Source organism: Somniosus microcephalus, chromosome 4 (assembly GCF_052327205.1).
Source record: "Somniosus microcephalus isolate GS21.2 chromosome 4, FLI_Smic_1.0, whole genome shotgun sequence".
Lineage (NCBI taxonomy): Eukaryota > Metazoa > Chordata > Chondrichthyes > Squaliformes > Somniosidae > Somniosus > Somniosus microcephalus.
In genome coordinates, this window is record NC_140990.1 from 93,987,214 (window position 1) to 94,012,017 (window position 24,804).

At 50.7% G+C, this 24,804-nt stretch overlaps 1 protein-coding gene across 6 annotated transcripts in view; it reads left to right on the forward strand.

The window, feature by feature from the left end:
• ndrg2 (NDRG family member 2) overlaps window positions 1-23,994 on the forward strand; it is a 347,609-nt gene extending 323,615 nt beyond the window's left edge. For 5 of the 6 annotated variants that reach the window (XM_085985081.1, XM_085985084.1, XM_085985087.1 and 2 more), the window contains 7 exons: window positions 5,078-5,122; window positions 6,599-6,650; window positions 8,302-8,349; window positions 14,081-14,116; window positions 15,381-15,432; window positions 17,502-17,540; window positions 23,734-23,994. In XM_085985081.1, the coding sequence (XP_085841207.1) occupies window positions 5,078-5,122; window positions 6,599-6,650; window positions 8,302-8,349; window positions 14,081-14,116; window positions 15,381-15,432; window positions 17,502-17,540; window positions 23,734-23,894 (433 nt within the window). In that variant the 3' untranslated portion in view covers window positions 23,895-23,994. The remainder of the gene's footprint in view (window positions 1-5,077; window positions 5,123-6,598; window positions 6,651-8,301; window positions 8,350-14,080; window positions 14,117-15,380; window positions 15,433-17,501; window positions 17,541-23,733) is intronic. The other variant, XM_085985083.1, reaches the window with a different exon arrangement.
• Window positions 23,995-24,804: the final 810 nt, after the last annotated feature.

A 24,804-nucleotide genomic window follows, 5' to 3' on the forward strand; every position in this document is an offset into this window, starting at 1 on the left:
AGTTGCCGCCGCCTCCTCCGTGGTGGCCGCTACTAACATCCGGAGACCAGGGCCTTACTGCAGCCTTAGTGGGGCGCATAAAGGTGGAGGTGCGGCCGGCCGCTTTTTCGGCGGCCGCATGCCCGCACCTCCTTCCCCGGCCTCCTCCACCACCCCCCCCGCGGCATTGCCGGCTGCTTTCCGCGAGCCCGGCACTTCTCCGTGGTGCCGGGCTCATTTGCCGGCACAATCCAGCGGCGATCTCCCCGTTGCAGGCACCTCCACCTTAAGAGAAGGAGGAGGCCTGCAGTACCGCAGCCTGCCGCACCGCATCGGGTGTCGCAGCGGCACCTGGAGCGCTGAAATTCAGTTTCAGCGCCCCAAGCGGGGGCGGGCACACCCTGGAATAGCGCCCGGTTCCGACTTGGGGCGCAAAAACTGAATATCTGACGGTCGCAACTGGCTCCGCGCCCAGCGCTAACTTTTAGGCGCTAGCCAGCTGGCGGGGCCATAGTGAATTTCTAGGCCAAGCTGTTTTTGGCAGTTTATAGGGAAACATATTTTAAAAAAGAAATTTGAGCTGCGGCGTGTGGTAAGTGTAGCAGGCTCGGGAGGAGCAGGTGACTTTGGACCTATGGGGGGAAAATTCGGTATCGCCCCGTTTGGGGCGCGATTATTGGCCGGGCGCAAACGTTAGCGCCTGGCGCTAATTATCGCCTCCGACTGCAAACTTGGCTTCGATCGCCCCTGGAAGTGATTGGAGCGCTAAATCAGGCGCTACACATCTCTATTAAGGCGCTAACGCCGAGGAGCAAGGCGCTACCTCAGAGCGCTGGCGAAGCTCATGTGATGTCAGTTAGCAATGGAACACAGACACACCTGGCGCCGGCCAGTTCTTAAAGGGGAGGGTCGATCTTGCTCTCCATCCACACCCTGCTCATTGCAGCCTTGAATCTCGGCCTGGAGAGACCTGTGCATCAAATCTGCTGGAAAGAACAATGGAGAGACCCAGGGAAAGAGCTCAGAGTGCAGCCCCCACAGTCTCTTCTAAATCGATGCAAGGAAGGTCAAATCAAAATGAACCTGCAAAGTGCTGCTCAGTACCCAAAACTCCTTCACACAGCGTTGAATCTCTCCAGAAGTCTCTCTCTCTCTCTCTCTCTTAGAATGCGTGGTGAAAAAATGTCGCCGACAAAAAAAGGCAGGAAGCGGTCGCCTTTAAATAGTGCTCCCCCAGTCCCTTCCCAACTGTAAAATGTTCCCCTCAACCTGCCGTTGCTAGCAGCAGGCGGTAAGACAGGGGGCGCCACTCAATATCTGGTCCGGGGCGCTACCGGGGCGTTGCACGCTCGACTGAAGTCATGATCCGCGGGCGCAGGAGATCGTGGCGGTAGTGTTTAGCGCCGCCGCAAAATATCTGGTCAATTTCACGAGCGGCGCAAACATCGCCGCGCCCGGGTGCTAGTTGCTTTGCGCCCCATTAGCGCCCTCTGACGGGAGGCGCAAAGCAACTGAATTTTCCCCCCATGGTTTCCAAAAACTCTCAAGCACTAGGAATATTTTGCTGGCCTCATGCCTGGGTCTGTTGTAGATTAACTGATAGAGATCGTTTAGTCATCGGCTCCATTATCGTTGTATCGTGCGACTACCAGGGTGGCACAAGTTGAACTAGATGGACCTTGGCCTTTTTTACGTCGAGCGATCCCTATGTTCCCAGGTCACTGTCCAGTGTGATACTTAGCCATACATAATGGAACTGTCCATCGTCCCCCACCGTCAGCTGTGGCTCAGCGGATCTCACTCTCGCTTCTGAGTCAGAAGGTCGTAAGTTCGAGTCCCCACTCCAGAGACTGGAGCACAAAGATCTAGGCCGACACTCCCGGTGCCAGTGCTGGGAGAGTGCTGCACCGTCGGAGGTGCTGCCTTTCGGATGAGACGTTAAGCCGAGGCCCCGTCTGCTCTCTCGGGTGGACGTAAAAGACCCCGTGGCACTATTTCAAAGAAGAGCAGGGGGGGAGTTATCCCCGGTGTCCTGGCCAATATTTATCCCTCAATCAACATCACTAAAAACAGATGATCTGGTCATCATCACATGGCTGTTTGTGGGATCTTGCTGTGTGCAAATTGGCTGCCGCGCTTCCTACATTACAACAGTGACTACACTTCAAAAAAAAGTACTTCATTGGCTGTAAAGCACTTTGGGAGATCCGGTGGTTGTGAAAGGCACTCTAGAAATGCAAGTCTTTCTTTCTTTATCATTTTAAACACCTCAATCAGATCGCACCTCAGTCTTCTGAACTCAAGAGAATACAAGCCTAGTCTGAGCAACCTCTCCTCATAATTTAACCCTTTTAGCCCCGGTATCATTCTGGTGAATCTGCGCTGCACCCCCTCCAAGGCCAATACAGGAAACTCTTTTTTATCCGGCACCGACGGGACCGTGGTGCCGATTGATCAAAAAGTCCGGATTACAGAGAGGTATACTTAGGTACGAGAGCCCCATACACGGCCACAGGTGCAGGAGCTCCGGTTACACGGCACTTGTGCAGGAGTCCCGGTTACACGGCCACAGATCCAGACGTCCCTGTTGCATGGCAACAGGTGCAGGAACCCCGGTTACACGGCCACAGTACCAGGAACCCTGGTTACCCGGCCACTAATATAAAGTAAAACTTACCTGAGCCTACTCCTGAATTTTGCCGGTTAAGAGAGATTTCCGGATTTAGGTGCCAGTTAAAGGAGAGTTTCCTGTATATCCTTCCTGAGGTGCGATGCCCAGAAGTGAACACAGTTCTCCAGATGGGGTCTGACCAGAACTCTGTACAACTGAAGCATCACTTCCGCCCCTTTGTACTCCAGCCCCCTCGAGATAACGGCCATTTGCCTTTTTTACACACTTCTGTATCTGTGCACCGGCTTTGAATGATTTATGCACTTGGCATTCCCAAATCTCTTCGCATCTCCACAGTTCCCAGTTTCACGCCATTTAGAAAATACTCCGACTTCCCTTTCTTGGGTCCAAAGTGGATGACCTCACACATTGAACTCCATCTGCCATAGTTTTGCTCACTCACGCAGTAACGGATGAATGGGTAAGCTCAGGGTTAGAACCATCTCCCCGAGTCATTGCAGCGAATTTACAGCACAGAAACAGGCCATTCCGCCCAACTGGTCTGTCTTGGCCTTTATGCTCCACACCAACTTCCCCCCCACCCCTTCTTCATCTCACCCTATCAACACACCCTTCTGTACCTTTCTCCCTCATGTTTTTTTAAATTTGTTTATGGGATGTGGGCGTCGCTGGCAAAGCCAGCATTTATTGCCCATCCCTAGTTGCCCTTGAGAAGGTGGTGGTGAGCTGCCTCCTTGAACCGCTGCAGTCCGTGTGGTGAAGGTACTCCCTCAGTGCTGTTAGGGAGGGAGTTCCAGGATTTTGACCCAGTGACGATGAAGGAACGGCCGATATACTTCCAAGTCAGGATGGTGTGTGACTTGGAGGTGGTGGTGTTCCCATGTGCCTGCTGCCCTTGTCCTTCTAGGTGGAAAAGGTCGCGGATTTGGGAGGTGCTGCCGAAGAAGCCTTGGCGAGTTGCTGCAGTGCATCTTGTAGATGGTACACACTGCAGACACGGTACGCCGGTGGTGGAGGGAGTGAATGTTTAAGGTGGTGGATGGGGTGCCAATCAAGCGGGCTGCTTTGTCCTGGATGGTGTCGAGCTTCTTGAGTGTTGTTGGAGCTGCACTCATCCAGGCAAGTGGAGAGTATTCCATCACACTCCTTACTGGTGCCTTGTAGATGGTGGAAAGGCTTTGGGGAGTCAGGAGGTGACACACTCGCCGCAGAATACTCAGCCTCTGACCTGCTCTTGTTGCCACAGTATTTATGTGCTTATCTAGCTTCCCCTTAAATGCATCCATGCTATTCATAAGAACATAAGAATTAGGAGCAGGAGTAGGCCATTTGGCCCCTCGAGCCTGCTCCACCATTCAATAAGATCATGGCTGATCTTCTACCTCATCTCCACTTTCCTGCACTATCCCCATATCCCTTGATACCCTTAATATTCAAAAATCTATCGATCTCTGCCTTGAATATACAGTACTCAAGGACTGAGCCTCCACAGCCCTCTGGGGTAGAAAGTTCCAAAGATTCACCACCCTCTGAGTGAAGAAATGTCTCCTCATCTCAGTCCTAAATGGCCGAACCCTTATTCTGAGACTGTGACTCCTGGTTCTAGTCTCCCTAGCCAGGGGAAACATCCTCCCTGCATCTACCCTGTCAAGTCCTGTAAGAATTTTGTATGTTTCAATGAGATCCCCTCTCATTCTTCTAAACTCTAGAGAATACGGGCCTCGTCTACTCAATCTCTCCTCATAGGACAATCCCCCCATCCCAGGAATCAATCTCGTGAACCTTCGTTGCACTCCCTCTATGGCAAGTATATTCTTCCTTAGGTAAGGAGACCAAAACTGTACACAGTACTCCAGGTGTGGTCTCACCAAGGCCCTATATAATTGCAGTACGACGTCTTTACTTTTATACTCAAATCCTCTTGTAATAAAGACCAACATACCATTTGCTTTCCTATTCGCCTCAACCACTCCCTGTGGTGGCGAGTTCCACATTCTCACCACTCTCTGGGTAAAGAAGTTTCTCCTGAATTCACTATTGGATTTATTGGACTGTCTTCCATTGATGGCCCCTAGTTTTGGTGCCCCCCACAAGTGGAAACATCTTCTCTATGTCTACCCTATCAATCCCCTTTAAAGACCTCTATCAGGTCACCCCTCAGTCTTCTCTAGTCTAGAGTAAAGAGCCCCAGCCCGTTCAGTCTTTATTGACCGATATAACCTCTCAGTTCTGGTAACATTCAAGTAAATCTATTTTGCACCCTCTCCAGTGCCTCTATATCCTTTTTGATAATATGGAGACCAGAACTGTGCAGAGTACTCCAAGTGTGGTCTCACCAAGGTTCGACACAAGTTTAACATAAACTCCCTGCTTTAGAATTCTATCAGTCCAGAAATGAACCCCAGGGCTCTGTTTGCACATTTTGTGCATTGAGATTAAGAGGCATCTCTTGTCTTCTCTCCACAGCCGACGTGACCTGGAGATCGATCGAGTTGGAGCAGGCACTCTGAAGTAAGGCCCGACATGTCTGTCAGTATCCACCGCCCTGTCTGTCTGTATCCACCGCCCTGTCTGTCTGTATCCACCGCCCTGCCTGTCTGTATCCACCGCCCTGCCTGTCTGTATCCACCGCCCTGCCTGTCTGTATCCACCGCCCTGCCTGTCTGTATCCACCGCCCTGCCTGTCTGTATCCACCGCCCTGCCTGTCTGTATCCACCGCCCTGCCTGTCTGTATCCACCGCCCTGCCTGTCTGTATCCACCGCCCTGCCTGTCTGTATCCACCGCCCTGCCTGTCTGTATCCACCGCCCTGCCTGTCTGTATCCACCGCCCTGCCTGTCTGTATCCACCGCCCTGCCTGTCTGTATCCACCGCCCTGCCTGTCTGTATCCACCGCCCTGCCTGTCTGTATCCACCGCCCTGCCTGTCTGTATCCACCGACCTGTCTGTCTGTATCCACCGACCTGTCTGTCTGTATCCACCGACCTGCCTGTCTGTATCCACCGCCCTGTCTGTCTGTATCCACTGACCTGTCTGTCTGTATCCACTGACCTGTCTGTCTGTATCCACTGCCCTGTCTGTCTGTATCCACTGCCCTGTCTGTCTGTATCCACCGACCTGTCTGTCTGTATCCACCGACCTGACTGTCTGTATCCACCGCCCTGTCTGTCTGTATCCACCGCTCTGTCTGTCTGTATCCACCGCCCTGTCTGTCTGTATCCACCGACCTGACTGTCTGTATCCACCGACCTGTCTGTCTGTATCCACCGCCCTGTCTGTCTGTATCCACCGCCCTGTCTGTCAGTATCCACCGCCCTGTCTGTCAGTATCCACCGCCCTGTCTGTCAGTATCCACCGCCCTGCCTGTCTGTATCCACCGACCAGTCTGTCTGTATCCACCGACCTGTCTGTCTGTATCCACCGACATGTCTGTCTGTATCCACCGACCAGTCTCTCTGTATCCACCGACATGTCTGTCTGTATCCACCGACCTGTCTGTCTGTATCCACTGACATGTCTGTCTGTATCCACTGACCTGACTGCCTGTATCCACTGACCTGACTGTCTGTATCCACCGACCAGTCTGTCTGTATCCACGACCTGCCTGTCTGTATCCACCTGTGCCCTTTCTGCCTATTTATCCCGATCCCTCTGTAAAAAATTACTGGTATTTTCCCCTCCAATTCCAGGTGCTGTCACTGGCAACCCAGGGCGAGGAGCTGGGAGTCATGGTGTTACCGCACAGTTCCCCACCCCCCCCCAGCAGAGAGAGAGAGGAGATCTTCATCCCCCTCTGTCTGGGGCAGGTTTTGACCCCAGGTCCCAGAGGGTGAAAGGTCAGTGCCTGTCACCACTGCCCCACTCAGTCCGCCATCAGAGAGAGAGAGAGAGCCGACCTTCATCACCCTGCGTCTGTGGCTGGATTTGACCCTCGACCTCCTGGTGTAACCGCTCAGTAACTGGTTGTTTTTGTGTGTTGACCTCCAGGTGCCCAGTGATGCTGGTGGTGGGTGATCACGCCCCTCATGAGGATGCTGTGGTAAGTCAGCCTGTGCCGCTAGGGCGTAGCCCAGGGTGGTCCGCTGTCTAAACTGAAGCAACAACAACTCGCCTTACTACAGCACCTCTAACATAGTAAAACGTCCAAAGGCGCTTCACAGGAGCGATTGTAGAAGCATAGAATGGTTACAGCACGGAAGGAGGCCATTCGGCCCATCGAGCCCGAGCCGGCTTTCTGCAAGATCACTTCAGCGAGTCCCACTCCCCCACCCTTTCCCCGTAGCCCTGCAAATTTCTTTACTTCAGGTACTTATCCAATTCCCTTTTGAAGGCTGTGATTGAATCTGCCTCCACCACCCTTTCAGGCAGTGCATTCCAGATCCAAACCACTCGCTGCGTAAAAATGTTTTTCCTCATGTCGCCTTTGGTTCTTCTGTCAACCGCCTTAAATCTGTGTCCTCTGGTTCCCAACCCTTCTGCCAATGGAAACAGTTTCTCTCTGTCCAGACCCCTCATGATTTTGAACACCTCTATCAAATCTCTGCTCAACCTTCTCTGCTCCAAGGAGAACAACCCCAGCTTCTCCAGTCTATCCACGTAACTGAAGTCCCTCATCCCTGGAACCATTCATGTAAATCTTTTTTGCACCCCCTCTAAGGCCTTCACATCCTTCCTAAAGTGCGGTGTCCAGAATTGGACACAATACTCCAGTTGAGGCCGAACCAGTGTTTAATCAAACAACAATCGACACTGAGGTAAAGCAGACAACTCCAGAGACTCGAGCCCCATAATCCAGGGCCGACACTCCCCCCGGTGCCAGTACTGAGGGAACAGATTATCTGGTCATTATCTCATTGCTGTTTGTGGGATCTTGCTAGGCACAAATCTGCTGTTGCGTTTCTTACATTCTAACACTTCAAAAAAGTACTTCCTTGGCTGTAATGCGCTTTGGGACGTCCTGCGACAGTGAGGTGACCAAAGGAGGTAGGTGTTAAGGAGGGTCTTGAAGGATAGACTAGGGAACCAAAGTGTCGAGCCAAGGGTCACGGTTATCCTGCAGGCACCCACCGTTTCCAGGGCGACGGCCTGCCTTTGAGCACCGGCACAGCCACTGGTCAAATCCAACAGGCCAGCCGAGGCTATAAACCTGGCCGCCTTGCCCGCCCGCCCAACCCCCGGCACGGAATCGGTGGATGGTGAATCTGGCTCCCGGTTAAGCAACGCCTCGATTTAAAAATTCTCATCCTTGTTTTCAAATCCCTCCGTGGCCTCGCCCCCCTCCCTATCTCTGCAATCGTCTCCAGCCCTGCAACCCTCCGAGATATCTGCGCTCCTCTAATTCCGGCCTCTTGAGTATCCCTGATATCCTGATTTTAATCGCTCCACCATTGGCGGCCGTGCCTTCAGCTGCCTGGGCCCTGAGCGCTGGAATTCCCTCCCTAAACCTCTCCGCCTCTCTCTCCTCCTCCAAGACATTCCTTAAATCCTTCCTCTTTGACCAAGGCTTTGATCACCTGCCCCAATATCTCCTTATGTGGCTCGGTGTCAGATTTTGTTTGATAATCGCTCCTGTGAAGCGCCTTGGGATGTTTTACTATGTTAAAGGTGGTGGGGGTGGGGGCTCCGGTTGCAGTCCGCTCTATCCTCACCCATTATGCTGAGGAATAATCAGCTCTTTTCATACGTTTCAGGTGGAATGCAACGCAAAACTGGATCCAACCCAGACCTCCTTCCTCAAGGTAAGGCTGCTTTAATAGGAGCAGCTCAAGCGCATTGACCTTTGAAAGGACTATCCGACACCCCTTCAGTGGAGGAGTAGTGGAGCAACCCGCCTTCCCCCCTGACTTTCCATTTTGACAAGTCGCCCTGAATCAGTGGCTTCTGAGAGGGTGGCAACCAGCGATTGAGCAGATCTGCATAATGGTTCACGGCAATGGGAGTGAATGGGAAGGGGTTGGGTCCATTGGGATTGTGTACAATGGGAGTGAATGGGAAGGGGTTGGGTCCATTGGGATTGTGTACAATGTGAGTGAATGGGAAAGGGTTGGATACATTGGGATTGTGTACAATGGGAGTGAATGGCAAGGGGTTGGATCCATTGGGATTGTGTACAATGGGAGTGAATGGGAAGGGGTTGGATCCATTGGGATTATGTACAATGCGAGTGAAAGGGAAGGGGTTGGGTCCATTGGGATTGTGTACAATGGGAGTGAATGGGAAGGGGTTGGGTCCATTGGGATTGTGTACAATGGGAGTGAATGGGAAGGGGTTGGATCCATTGGGATTGTGTACAATGGGAGTGAATGGGAAGGGGTTGGATCCATTGGGATTATGTACAATGCGAGTGAAAGGGAAGGGGTTGGGTCCATTGGGATTGTGTACAATGGGAGTGAATGGGAAGGGGTTGTGTCCATTGGGATTGTGTACAATGGGAGTGAATGGGAAGGGGTTGAGTCTATTGGGATTGTGTAGAATGGGTGTGAATGGGAAGGGGTTGGGTCCATTGGGATTGTGTACAATGGGAGTGAATGGCAAGGGGTTGGATCCATTGGGATTGTGTACAATGGGAGTGAATGGGAAGGGGTTGGATCCATTGGGATTATGTACAATGCGAGTGAAAGGGAAGGGGTTGGGTCCATTGGGATTGTGTACAATGGGAGTGAATGGGAAGGGGTTGTGTCCATTGGGATTGTGTACAATGGGAGTGAATGGGAAGGGGTTGAGTCTATTGGGATTGTGTAGAATGGGTGTGAATGGGAAGGGGTTGGGTCCATTGGGATTGTGTACAATGGGAGTGAATGGGAAGAAGTTGGGTCCATTGGGATTGTGTACAATGGGAGTGAATGGAAAGGGGTTGGGTCCATTGGGATTGGGTCCATTAAGATTGTGTATAATGGGAGTGAATGGGAAGGGGTTGGGCCCATTGGGTTTGTGTACAATGGGAGTGAATGGGAAGGGGTTTGGTCCATTGGGATTGTGTACAATGGGAGTGAATGGGAAGGGTTTGGGTCCATTGGGATTGTGTACAATGGGAGTGAATGGGAAGGAGTTGGATCCATTGGGATTGTGTACAATGTGAGTGAATGGGAAGGGGTTGGGTCCATTGTGATTGTGTACAATGGGAGTGAATGGGAAGGGGTTGGGTCCATTGGGATTGTGTCCAATGGTAGTGAATGGGAAGGGGTTGGGTCCATTGACATTGTGTAGAATGGGAGTGAATGGGAAGGGGTTGGGTCCATTGGGTTTATGTACGATGGGAGTGAATGGGAAGGGGTTGGATCCATTGGGATTGTGTACAATGGGAGTGAATGGGAAGGGTTTGGGTCCATTGGGTTTGTGTACAATGGGAGTTAATGGGAAGGGATGGGGTCCATTGGGATTGTGTACAATGCGAGTGAATGGGAAGGGGTTGGGTCCATTGAGATTGTGTCCAATGTGAGTGAATGGGAAGGTGTTGGGTCCATTGGGATTGTGTACAATGGGAGTGAATGGGAAGAGGTTGGGTCCATTGGGATTGTGTACAATGGGAGTGAATGGGAGGTGGTTGGGTCCATTGAGATTGTGTACAATGGGAGTGAATGGGAAGAGGTTGGGTCCATTGGGATTGTGTACAATGGGAGATAATGGGAAGGGGTTGGGTCCATTGGGTTTGTGTACAATGGGAGTGAATGGGAAGGGGTTGGGTCCATTGGGATTGTGTACAATGGGAGTGAATGGGAAGGGGTTGGGTCCATGTGGATTGTGTACAATGGGAGTGAATGGGAAGGGGTCGGGTCCATTGGGATTGTGTACAATGGGAGTGAATGCGAAGGGGTTGGGTCCACTGGGATTGTGCACAATGGGAGTGAATGGGAAGGGGTTGGGTCCATTTGGATTGTGTACAGTGGGAGTGAATGGGAAGGGGTCGGGTCCATTGGGATTGTGTACAATGGGAGTGAATGGGAAGGGGTTGGGTCCACTGGGATTGTGTACAATGGGAGTGAATGGGAAGGGGTTGGGTCCATTGGGATTGTGTACAATGGGAATGAATGGGAACGGGTTGTGTCCATTGGGATTGTGTACAATGGTAATGAATTGGAAGGGGTTGGGTCCATTGGCATTGTGTCCACTGTGAGTGAATGGGAAGGGGTTGGGTCCATTGGGATTGTGTACAGTGGGAGTGAATGGAAAGGAGTTGGGTCCATTGGGATTGTGTACAAAGGGAGTGAATGGGAAGGGGTTGGATCCATTGGGATTGTGTACAAAGGGAGTGAATGGAAAGGGGTTGGGTCCATTGGGTTTGTGTACAATGAGAGTGAATGGGAAGTGGTTGGATCCATTGGGATTGTGTACAATGCGAGTGAATGGGAAGGGGTTGGGTCCATTGGGATTGTGTACAATGGGAGTGAATGGGAAGGGCTTCGGTCCATTGGGATTGTGTACAAAGGGAGTGAATGGGAAGGGGTTGGATCCATTGGGTTTGTGTACAATGGGAGTGAATGGGAAGGGGTTGGATCCATTGGGATTGTGTACAATGGGAATGAATGGGAAGGGGTTGGGTCCATTGGGATTGTGAAAAATGGGACTGAATGGGAAGGGGTTGGGTCCATTGGGATTGTGTACAATAGGAGTGAATGGGAAGTGGTTGGGTCCACTGGGATTGTGTACAATGGGAGGGAATGGGAAGGGTTTGGGTCAATTGGGATTGTCTACAATGGGAGTGAATGGGAAGGGGTTGGGTCCATTAGGATTGTGTACAATGGGAGTGAAAGTGAAGGGGTTGGGTCCATTGGGATTGTGTACAATGGGAGTGAATGGGAAGGGGTTGGGTCCATTGGGATTGTGTACAATGGGAGTGAATGGAAAGGGGTTGGGTCCATTGGGATTGTGTACAATGGGTGTGAATGGGAAGGGGTTGGGTCCATTGGGATTGTGTACAATGGGACTGAATGGGAAGGGATTGGGTCCAGTGAGATTGTGTACAATGGGAATGAATGGAAAGGGGTTGGGTCCATTGGGATTGTGTAGAATGGGAGTGAATGGGAAGGGATTGGGTCCATTGAGATTGTGTACAATGGGAGTGAATGGGAAGCGGTTGGGTCCATTGGGATTGTGTACAATGGGAGTGAATGGGAAGGGGTTGGGTCCATTGGGATTGTGTACAATGGGAGTGAATGGGAAGGAGTTGGATCCATTGGGATTGTGTACAATGCGAGTGAATGGGAAGGGGTCGGGTCCATTGTGATTGTGTACAATGGGAGTGAATGGGAAGAGGTTGGGTCCATTGGGATTGTGTCCAATGGGAGTGAAGGGGTTGGGTCCATTGGGATTGTGTACAATGGGAGTGAATGGGAAGGGGTTGGGTCCATTGGGATTGTCTACAATAGGAGTGAATGGGAAGGGGTTGGGTCCATTGGGATTGTGTACAATGCGAGTGAATGGGAAGGGGTTGGGTCCATTGGGATTGTCTACAATAGGAGTGAATGGGAAGGGGTTGGGTCCATTGGGATTGTGTACAATGGGAGTGAATGGGAAGGGGTTGGGTCCATTGGGATTGTGTACAATGGGAGTGAATGTGAAGGGGTTGGGTCCATTGGTTTTGTGTACAATGCGAGTGAATGGGAAGGGGTTGGGTCCATTGGGATTGTGTACAATGGGAGTGAATGGGAAGAGGTTGGGTCCATTGGGATTGTGTCCAATGGGAGTGAAGGGGTTGGGTCCATTGGGATTGTGTACAATGGGAGTGAATGGGAAGGGGTTGGGTCCATTGGGATTGTCTACAATAGGAGTGAATGGGAAGGGGTTGGGTCCATTGGGATTGTGTACAATGCGAGTGAATGGGAAGGGGTTGGGTCCATTGGGATTGTCTACAATAGGAGTGAATGGGAAGGGGTTGGGTCCATTGGGATTGTGTACAATGGGAGTGAATGGGAAGGGGTTGGGTCCATTGGGATTGTGTACAATGGGAGTGAATGTGAAGGGGTTGGGTCCATTGGTTTTGTGTACAATGCGAGTGAATGGGAAGGGGTTGGGTCCATTGGGATTGTGAGCAGTAGGAGTGAATGGGAAGGAGTTGGGTCCATTGGGATTGTGTACAATGGGAGTGAATGGGAAGGGGTTGGGTCCACTGGGATTGTGTACAATGCGAGTGAATGGGAAGGGGTTGGGTCCATTGGGATTGTGTACAATGGGAGTGAATGGGAAGGGGTTGGGTCCATTGGGATTGTTTACAATGGGAGTGAATGGGAAGTGGCTGTGTCCATTGGGTTTGTGTACAATGGGAGTGAATGGGAAGGGGTTGGGTCCATTGGGATTGTGTACAATGGGAGTGAATGGGAAGGGGTTGGGTCCATTGGGATTGTGTACAATGGGAGTGAATGGGAAGGGGTTGGGTCCATTGGGATTGTGTACAATGGGAGTGAATGGGAAGTTGATGTGTCCATTGGGATCTTGAACAATGGGAGTGAATGGGAAGTGGTTGGGTCCATTGGGATTGTGTACAATGGGTGTGAATGGGAAGGGGTTGGGTCCATTGGGATTGTGAACAATGGGAGTGAATGGGAAGGGGTTGGGTCCATTGGAATTGTGTACAATGGGAGTGAATGGGAAGGGGTTGTTTCCATTTGGATTGTGTACAATGGGAGTGAATGAGAAGGGGTTGGGTCCATTGGGATTGTGTACAATGGGAGTGAATGGGAAGGGGTTGGGTCCATTGGGATTGTACACAAATGGGAGTGAATGGGAAGGGGTTGGGTCCATTGGGTTTGTGTAGAATGGGAGTGAATTGGAAGGGATTGGATCCATTGGGATTGTGTACAATGGGAATGAATGGGAAGGGGTTGGGTCCATTGGGATTGTGTACTATGGGAATGAATGGGAAGGGATTGGGTCCATTGGGATTGTGTACAATAGGAGTGAATGGGAAGGGGTTGGGTCCACTGGGATTGTGTACAATCGAGTGAATGGGAAGGGGTTGGGTCCATTGGGATTGTGTACAATGGGAGTGAATGGGAAGTGGTTGCGTGTATTGGGATTGTGTACCATGGGAGTGTATGGGGCTCGGGGGAGAAAAATACTACAAATTTCCCCATTTCGTTAGGGCCCGCACTGTCACCTCTGCTCATTTCTGGTTTGCGATGGCTACAATTGCTGGTTAAACCTGAGGCACTATCACAAATGCTAAACTACTGTCACCGAGACTTGGGGAATGCATGTCTATATGATCTCTTCCCTCGCTTCACAGGCCCTGTCTCTGGCTCTTCCACCGCTCAGTGTCATACAACACAGAAACAGTCCATTCGGCCCATCTTTGAATGAGCTATCCAATTAGTCTCGCTCCCTCTGTTCTTTCTCTGTAGCCCTGCAAATTTTGCCGCTTCAAGTATTTATCCAATTCCCTTTTGAAAGTTACTGGTGAATCTGCTTCCACCGCCCTTTCAGGCAGCGCATTCCAGATCACAACAACATGTCTCTCTCTCTCTATGTTCACAGATGGCTGATGCTGGTGGACAACCTCAGATCTCACAGGTGGGTTCAGTTTCCTTTCTTAGACCAGGGTCAGACACTGTTTCTGAGAGTTTACACCAGGAGGTCAAGGGTCAAATCCAGCTTGAGACAGGGGCGATGAAGGTCGCCTCTCTCTGATGGGGAACCAGGTGAGGGGTCAGTGGATCAGACACTGACCTTTCACCCTCTGGGACCTGGGGTTAAATGGGGATGCAGGTCTTCTCTCCCTGATGGGGGAACTAGGTGAAGCAGTGTGTTAGGCACTGACCTTTCACCCTCTGGGACCTGGGGTCAAAAGGGGATGAAGGTCTCCTCTCCCTGATGGGGGACTGGGTGAGGCAGTGGGACAGGCACTGACCTTTCACCCTCTGGATCCCGTGGTCAAACCCTGCCCCAGACAGAGGGGGATGGTGGGTGCCTCTCTCTGATGGGGGACCACGTTGGGGGTCAGTGGGTCAGACACTGACCTATCACCCTATGGGACCTGGGAGTCAAATCCAGCCCCAGACAGAGGAGGATGATGGTCCCCGCTCTCAGTTGGCCACAGCTCCCCCTTGTGACTTTTTTTAAAATTTGTTTATGGGACCAGGGCGTCGCTGGCAATGCCAGCATTTATTGGCCATCCCTAATTGCCCTTGAGAAGGTGGTGGTGAGCCGCCTTCTTGAACCGCTGCAGTCTGTGTGGTGAAGGTACTCCCACAGTGCTGTTAGGTAGGGAGTTCCAGGATTTTGACCCAGCAACGATGAAGGATCAGCGATATATTTCTACGTCAGGATGGTGTGTGACTTGGAGGGGAACTTGGAGGTGGTGGTGTTCCCATGCACCTGCTGCCCTTGTCCTTCTAGGTGGAAGAGGTCGCAGGTTTGGGAGGTGCTGCCGAAGAAGCCTTGGCGAGTTGCTGCAGTGCATCTTGTAGATGGTACACACTGCAGCCACGGTACGCCGGTGGTGGAGGGAATGAATGTTTAAGGTGGTGGATGGGGTGCCAATCAAGCGGGCTGCTTTGTCCTGAAGCCAGGTATTGCTGCACATCGCCCCCCACCCCCCCACCTCCACCTGTGGCCGGATCGAGGTACTGCAACAGCACCACCCAATGTCTGCATTGGCTCTTCCACCTCGCAAAGTATCATCCAACACAGAAGGAGTCCATTCAGCCCATCTTTGACCTGCTGCAGATCAGCTCCCCCTTGTGGTGGGATGATCAGGTACCAAAAGTGGAACTAGTGCGGACCTGGATTCTGACTTTCACCTGCTCCATCTTTCTCTCTCTCTCTCTCTCTCCAGCCTGGAAAGCTAACTGAAGCCTTCAAATACTTTGTGCAAGGAATGGGATACAGTAAGTATTGGATGTTTTGGTCTGCCTGTTTTACAGTACAATGCGCTGGAAGCTATTCCTGTCCCGAGCTTGTTGTCTCTTTAAACTTGACCTAAATTGAGCATCACTCGCTCCACCAATGCTTCCTGGTACTGAGTCCCACAGAGCAGGACGGGGCCAGGTTCCATTCCCCCGGTCCGTGCTGAGTGAGCTGATCCCAGCCGGGTGTGGACGGTAGGGGGAGGCTACAATTGGTACTGAGCCCCACACCGAGCAGGAAGAGTCCAGGTCCGTCCCTCCCCCCCCCCGCAACCGTTCTGTGCTGAGTGAGCTGATCCCAGCCAGGGAAGGGGATTACAACTGGGGCCTCAGCGACCCCCTGGGTTAGGGAATGGTGGGGTAAAGAAATCAGCTGGGCTTCAGATAGGGATGGATAACGGGGATGTAGTGTATTTAGATTTTCAAAAAGCATTCGATAAAGTGCCACACAAGAGGTTATTACACAAAATTAGGACTCATGGTATTGGGGGTAATATATTAGCATGGATTGAGGATTGGTTAATGGACAGAAAACAGAGAGTAGGAATAAACTGGTCATTTTCGGGTTGGCAGACTGTAACTAGTGGGGTATCACAAGGGTCAGTGCTGGGGCCTCAGCTATTTACAATCTATATCAATGACTCGGATGAATCGACTGAGTGTAACATATCCAAGTTTGCTGATGATACAAAGTTAGATGGGAAAGTAAGCAGCGAGGAGGACGCAAAGAGGCTGCAGAGAGATACAGACAGGTTAACTGAGTGGGCCAGAACATGGCAAATGGAATACAATGTGGGGAAGTGTGAAGTTATCCACTTTGGTAAGAAAAACAAAAAATCAGAGTATTTTTTGAATGGTGGGAGATTGGGAAATGTTTGCATTCAGAGGGACCTGGGTGTCCTTGTACACGAATCACTGAAAGTTAACATGCAGGTACAGCACGCAATTAAGAAAGCAAATGGTATGTTAGCTTTTGTTGCAAAGGGATTAGAGTAAAGAATATATAATTATATAGGGCCCTGGTGAGACCACACCCGGAGTATTGTGTACAGCTTTGGTCTCCTTACCTAAGGAAGGATATACTTGCCATAGAGGGAGTGCAGCGAAGGTTCACTAGATTGATGCCTGAGATGGGGGGAATGTCCTATGAGGAGAAATTGAATAGACTAGGCCTGTATTCCCTAGAGTTTAGAAGAATGAGCGGTGATCTCATTGAAACATATAAAATTCTTAAGGGGCTTGACAGGGTTAAAGCTGAGGAAATGTTTCCCCTGGCTGGGGATTCTAGAACCAGGGGTCAGAGTCTCAGAATAAGGGGTCAGCCATTTAGGACTGAGATGCGGGGAAATTTCTTCACTCAAAGAGTTGTGAATCATTGGAATTCTCTACCCCAGAGGGCTGTGGAGGCTCAGTCGTTGAGTATATTCAAGACAGAAATCGATAGATTTTTGGATATTAAAGGAACCAAGGGATATGGGGATAGTGCGGGAAGGTGGAGTTGAGGTAGAAGATCAGCCATGATCTTATTGAATGGCAGAGCAGGCTCGAGGGGCCAAATGGCCCACTCCCGCTCCTATTTCTTATGTTCTTACGTTCTGATCACCATCCAGTGAATCCTGCCGGGAGTGCCGGTCCAGATGAGGACGGGATTGGTGTCTCAGTTGTGATGCTTCCATCACAGTTGGTAATCCCAGCTGGCGGGCTGGGAGAGGCCGGGCTGATGCAGGCAGAATAGGAGAGGTACTGAGAGGGGGGCCAGTGGGCGCCCGTGGAGCCCATCGCCCAGCGAAGGCTTCAGTGTGCAGCCCGGGAGAAAGTTGGGGATCCCAGCCAGCTAGACCCTTAACTGGAGAGCTGGTTCGGCAGGACAGGAGCGGAGAGGGCGAGGGCCGTACCTGTTCCGCTTGTGAGCAGGTGTGGTGGGTGTAAGTGCGCAGGTGTGTGTGCGTGTGTGAGAGAGAGAGACAGGCTGGGTTGCATATGTCTCTCTTAACCAGTTTTGTTCGTCTTTCTCTCTCTCTCTCTCGCTGCCTCTCTCCGACCTCCGGCAGTACCACACGTCGTGGATAGACGACTCAGTGTGGGCGCAGGTACTAACGCTGGACCCCACCACCCACTGCATGTGCATGGCTTGCAGCGCTGCATGAGATGAATTTCAGCGCCAGCGCACCCGCACTGCCGGCCGCGACCGCCTCCGCGCCGGCGCTCGTTCTCAGGCGCCTGGGCAGAAGCTGCTAACGAGTCCCGGTCACGTGTGGTCCTTTCGCTCTCCCCGCCCGCGGCTCGCCCTGGCGGTTCTGAAGGAGGTTGCTGCAGATGCCGCGGGACATCACCGGAGGATCAGAGTAAAGCTCCCTCTACACTGTCCCATCTAACACTCCCAGGGCAGGTACAGCACGGGTTAGATACAGAGTAAAGCTCCCTCTACACTGTCCCATCAAACACTCCCAGGGCAGGTACAGCACGGGTTAGATACAGAGTAAAGCTCCCTCTACACTGTCCCATCAAATATTCTCAGGGCAGGTACAGCACGGGATAGATACAGAGTAAAGCTCCCTCTACACTGTCCCATCAAACACTCCCAGGGCAGGTACTGTCTTGTTTTGCACACTTTGTACAAAAATAATAAATTGCAGGACGACGGAGTATTACAGTTTAAACTCTTTTAATGAAGCATCAGGTCTGTCTGACTCACAGCAGTACAGCACCGTGTGGACAAGATGGAGTCAGGCCCCTTACAGATGCCTGCAGGCCAATGACAACTCAGCATGTGATCACATGTGAATATAATAGGTATTCCTTACAGATGCCTGCGGGCCAATGACAATTCAACATGCAAATGTTACATCCCCTTTCTTTTAAAAGAAAAATGTTATGCATTACTTTTAAACCTTTCTTCTACCTAATGTTCTTGGTAGCATAAACATATAAGTAAACTCAGCATTTAACTAGCGCTGAAAACATCTCAACGTTTCAATAACGATGTACAGTTTTTTTTTAGGGCAGCGATCCGCCTACACCCCTTGACAGTTCACAAGTCAAGGATAACTCTAGGCTTGACCTCTCGTCCCGACCTTGTGTGGTATGGAACTGAGCATGCTCCTGAATCGGTCAACAAATCAGGGTCAGGTTTAGGTTCAGGTAAGTATGATGTGTTTTGTGTATTGCTCTGTTCATCACACTCTGTTGAACTGATCCTCTCGTCGGAATGATGGTGTTGTTCCTTGGTGTTCAGGAGGTGCCTGCGATTGCAGCGGTACACCTGTCCTTCTGGGGTGTGGATGTGATACGATCGCTCAGTGTCAGCTGGCTGGATGACGACTGCTGGCTTCCAGTAGTCATGCTCCTGGATTCTGACGGATTCTCCATTGTGCAGCGGCGGCAGTAGTACATAAGAACATAAGAAATAGGAGCAGGAGTAGGCCAATCGGCCCCTCAAGCCTGCTCCGCCATTCAATAAGATCATGGCTGATCTGATCCTAACCGCCAATCTACTATCACAGAATAGTCTAGCTGACCTGTCATAATATCTCTTTTGGTGTTGCTGTCTCTGTACACATTTTGCATGCACTTGCGTGCAGCTGACGACCTTTGGCTGCAGCTGCTGGTTGGTGCTTGGAAGGATTGAGCGAAGTCTGCGGCTCATCAACAGCTGTGCTGGTGACTTGAAGTTGTCAACCGGAGTGTTGCGGTACTCAAGGAGACTGATGTAGGGGTCTCTTTTGTCCGCTTTGGCTTTGTCCATGAGTGTTTTTGCAATCTGGACAGTTTTTTCAGCAAGGCCATTACTTTGAGGGTAAGGTGGGCTTGATGTGACATGTGTGAAATCCCATGCCTTGGCAATCGACTCGAACTCTTTTGATTTGTATTGGGGGCCATTGTCTGAGACTAAAGTCTCTACCATGCCATGCCTGGCAAAGGCTGCCTTTAGCTTGTGGATCACAGCTGCCGATGTGGTGCTGTGAAGCTTGTCCAATTCAAAAAATCTGCTGTAGTAATCAACAGTCTCTATGTAGTCCTCATTGTTCCATGTGAACAGATCCGTTGCCGCGACCTGCCAGGGCCTGTCTGGGATACGGTGAGGTATCATGGGCTCTTTGACATTTGATGGGCGGCATTCTAGACAAATGGAACATTTTCCGACAATGTCCTCAATGTGTTTGCACATTCCGGGCCAAAACATAATGTCACGTGCTCTTTGTTTGCATTTTTCCATGCCCATATGTCCAGCATGAATTATTGTCAACATCTCTTCTCTGAGACTGGTAGGAATGATGATTTTCTCCCCTTTGAAGACGATTCCGTTGATTTGTGACAGTTCGTCTCTGTGGTTCCAGAATTCAGATATGCTCTGAGGGCATTTCTTCCTTTCCTCAGGCCATCCTTCATGTATGACTTTGCTCAGCAGTGTGAGTTGTGCATCTTTCTCTGTTCCTGCTCGGATCTCCTTCAGTTTTGAGTCACTCACAGGTAAGCTGTTGTACACCATGCCTTCACTGAGGCTGCTGTCCTGGTAGCTAAGAGACTTTCTGGAGAGCGTGTCTGCGACAGGAATGTCTTTGCCTGGACGGTGAATGATTGTGAAGTCATACTTCTGTAGCTGAAGGATCATTCTCTGTAGCCTTGGTGGGGCTGCGGCTAGTGGTTTCCTCATGATTGACTCGAGGGGCTTGTGGTCGGATTCCACAATGACTTGTCGGACAGACGTACTGGTGGAAACGCTTACATCCAAACAGAATTGCATATAGCTCTTTCTCGATTTGAGCATAGTTGATTTCACTGTCTGTGAGAGATCTGGAAGCGTAGCCGATGGGCTTTCCTTCTTGCAGTAATACTGCGTCTAGTCCGTACTTTGATGCGTCCACTTGTAGTCTGAGCTCTTTGTTGGGGTCGAAGTAGACAAGAACCAGTCCTGGTTCTCTGGTGATTAGGTCTTTCATTTTCTGAAATGCTGTGTCATGTTGTTTGTCCCACAGGAACTCATTGGATTGTTTGAGCAACTGACGCATGTGTGCGTTGATTTCGGAGAGGCTCGGGGCAAACTTGGCTAAGTAGTTAACCATGCCTAGTACTGTCTCTAGCTCTGCACGGTTCTTTGGCGGCTCCATCTTCTTGATGGCGGAGATTTTCTCTGGATCCGGCTTAATGCCATCAATGGAGAGGCGATGCCCGAAATAACTGATCTCGGTGGATCCGATTATGCTTTTCTCGGGGTTGAGCTGGATACATTTCTCCCGTGATCTTTGTAGCATCGCACGGAGGTTCCTGTCATGTTCCTCTCTGTTCCTGCCATAGATGAGGATGTCGTCTACGATTGCGACTACTCCGTCGAGGCCTTCATAGGTTTCGTCGATCTTCCGCTGGAATTCATCCTGAGCTGAGATAAGACCAAATGGTAAACGCAGAAATCTGTAGCGTCCAAATGGTGTGTTGAACGTTGTTAGCTTAGATGACTCTTCCGTGAGCTTGATAGTCCAGTATCCTGATCGTGCGTCCATTACACTGAAGTAACGTGCTCCCACTAGCTTGGGTGTGATGTCATCTAGCATTGGTAGAGGGTAGTGAGGGCGTTTGATAGCCTTGTTCAAATCTCTGGGGTCGAGACAGACTCTGAGCTTGCCTGTACGTGGTTTCTCAACCACTACTAACGCGTTGACCCACTGTGTCGGTTCTGTTTCCCGGACGATGACTTATGTATTCTCCATGCTCTGCAGCTCCTCCTTCAGGCGACTACGTAGAGCAAGGGGTATCCTTCTCAGTGGGCAAACCACAGGGGTTGCTGCTGGGTCAAGGTGAATAGTGCATTCACCTGGGAATAGTCCGATTCCTTTGAAAACGTCAGCAAACTCCTCCGTGACTGTCTGCTTCTCAACTGGTGCTGTCAATGATAGCACTAGCTTGACGAGGTCCATGTCTAAACATGCCTTTAGACCTAGCACTGGAGGTGCTTGAGTGTCAACAATGTAAAAATCCAACATCATGTCACTTTCTTTGTAATTGGATTTCATCACGCATGTGCCTTTTACAATGAGCTGCTCACCCCCATAGCTGGTCAGTCTGCGTGAGGTGGGCTGTAGCTCACACTCATCCTTCAAACTGTGATACTCACTCAGTGGAATTACATTAACCTGAGATCCAGTGTCTAGTTTAAACTTAAGCTCTTTGCCCTGTTTTCCTATCTCAATATCGGCATAGGCTTGCTCAGTCCCTGAAATCTGTTTTTTCTGTGACACAGAATCAATAAACAGTCCCTCTGCGTTTGGCTCTCTATCTGGCATTTGGCTGTCACTCACTGTGTGTACTGCTTTTCGAAAAACAGTCTTGCAGACTTTAGCAAAGTGGTTCCGTTTACCACATTTAGTACATTGCCTTCCTTTGGCAGGGCAGTACTCCTTTTCTCCATGCCAGTTGTTTCCACAATATCCACAGTTTTTGAAGCATTTTATGTCTGTGTCGCCCATTTTTAGAACTCTTTCTGTTCTGAAACACGCTCTCTGGGCAGTGTTCTTTGGTGTGTATCTATTAACTGCGTGCACTGTCTGTTCACTCAAGCTGCTCGTGGCGCCGGTTATGGTTTTCAACTGTGCTTGGGCTATCTCGTGCGATCTAGCTATGTCCATAGCTTTGTCCAGCGTTAGCCCGGACCCAACATTCAAAAGTTTCTCTCTCACTTTAGCTGAATGTATTCCAAACACGATGCGGTCTCTGACCATCTCATCTTTATCTGCATATACACAGTCTTTTACCAGCAGTTTTAACTCAGTCACGAACTGTTCAAACGACTCACCAGCTCCTTGTACTTTCTCCTGAAACTTGTACCTAGCGAATATCGTATTTGTCTTGGGCATCACATATGCTTCAAAAAGGTCAAAATAATTTTTCAGTACCTTTGCTTCACCTGCGGTGAGAGACCATGTGTTAAAAATGTCTCTCCCTTTTTCTCCGATCCACAGGAGTAGGTAGCTGCATCTTTCTTCCTCCCCTTTGCTTTTCAGTGGACCCGAAAACATCAACTCCACGTGTTGCTTGAACTTGCACCATTCTCTAGGTAAGTTCAAAGATTCCCAATTCATTCGGGGTAAGGGAGCTCCAACGATGTCCATTTCAAATCCCACTTCTGACACCATGTCTTGTTTTGCACACTTTATACAAAAATAATAAATTGCAAGACGACGGAGTATTACAGTTTAAACTCTTTTAATGAAGCATCAGGTCTGTCCGACTCACAGCAGTACAGCACCATGTGGACAAGATGGAGTCAGGCCCCTTACAGATGCCTGCAGGCCAATGACAACTCAGCATGTGATCACATGTGAATAGAATAGGTATTCCTTACAGATGCCTGCGGGCCAATGACAATTCAATATGCAAATGTTACAGGTGCAGCACGGGTTAGATACAGAGTAAAGCTCCCTCTACACTGTCCCATCAAACACTCCCAGGGCAGGTACAGCACGGGTTAGATACAGAGTAAAGCTCTCTCTACACTGTCCCATCAAACACTCCCAGGGCAGGTACAGCACGGGTTAGATACAGAGTAAAGCTCCCTCTACACTGTCCCATCAAACACTCCCAGGGCAGGTACAGCACGGGTTAGATACAGAGTAAAACTCCCTCTACACTGTCCCATCAAACACTCCCAGGGCAGGTACAGCATGGGTTAGATACAGAGTAAAGCTCCCTCTACACTGTCCCATCAAACACTCCCAGGGCAGGAACAGCACGGGTTAGATACAGAGTAAAGCTCCCTCTACACTGTCCCATCAAACACTCCCAGGGCAGGTACAGCACGGGTTAGATACAGAGTAAAGCTCCCTCTACACTGTCCCATTAGACACTCCCAGGGCAGGTGCAGCACGGGTTAGATACAGAGTAAAGCTCCCTCTACAATGTCCCATCAAACACTCCCAGGGCAGGTGCAGCACGGGTTAGATACAGAGTAAAGCTCCCTCTACACTGTCCCATCAAACACTCCCAGGGCAGGTGCAGCACGGTTTAGATACAGAGTAAAGCCTCCTTTACATTGACCCATCAATTACAATACGTGACCAGATGCTCACCTTTGACCCATGAACTCATCAGCTACACAACTATCAGTGGGTCAAGTTGCCGTCGTAGTCTCTGCGGGTCGCGGCATAGGTCGGCCGGAGCCAGAACATACGCCGTCTTCACCGTGAATCACCGGTCCCAGTCATGCCGCGGAAAAGGCCGTTAAGGAGCGGAATGTGTACAGAGACTTAACCAATTTTTGTTTTCTTCCCCTCCCCGCCCTTTTTCCCTCAGTGCCCTCCGCCGGGATGACCAGGCTGTCCCGCTCCCGCACCACCTCGCTTTCCGGCGCCTCGGTCGACGGATCGCGCTCTCGCTCGCGCACCCTGTCGCAGGGCAGTGACGCCGGGCAGCTGGCTTCCAGCCCCTCGCAGACGATGGAGGTGTCGTGTTAGGAGAGCGGCGGACACGTGGAGAACGAGGACAAAGACAACGAACACGTGCGTCTCCTGGAGGAGGCTCCTGTCCCGCAGGCCTCAGACGGGGGGGGGGGGGGGGGGGCGTTGTGGGGGGTGGGGGGGAAGGAGATCTGAACAAAGTCTTAGCGTCGGGGAGAATGTGTGGAAAAAAAACAAATGATAAATCATTAAAAAGAGAACTAATTTTCTTTTATGGGGTGGGAGCGGGAACAGTGGGTTAACACGTAATGACGCGTACTGCCTTTGGGCCTCTAGTTAACCCGTTTGAATCCTTGGTGATTTGTTGTGTACACTGCATGAACGTCGCCTCCAGAATGGGGAGTGAGTCTCCATCCTCCCCCACATCTAAACCTCTTGCTCTCTCTCTCTCTCTTTTTGTTGCTTCATTCCCAACTTACGGCCAACTAGTCACCAGATGCCTCACGAGATGTCAGCCAGGCCTGGCATTGTTTTTGTTGTGTACAGAAAAGCCGCGGGGGCATCGCTGAATCGTTAGACCTTTGACACGGAGGAGACCGCCATTTTGTTAACACGTAAAACTGCGACCATCGTTTAACACAGGCGGACAGCCATTTTGTTAACATATGTGGGCAGCCATTTTGTTAACAAAAATGATGTGGCCATTTTGTTATAATAAAAACGATGTGGCCATTTTGTTGCCAACTTCGTAGCACGCACAACGCAGCCTTATCGTTAAGGAATGATGATGGACATTCGGTTGACACGTAGGATGTTGCCAATCCGTCATCCCCTTCACGGTGAGTTATCCTGCCCACACTCGCTATCCAGGCTCACGCATGAAGGAGGACCACTTTGGCGGGGTTCCCACCGACCTCGCCCCTCCGAGCAAGGAATTTGGAGAGAAGGTGTCGGAACATTGGAGAGA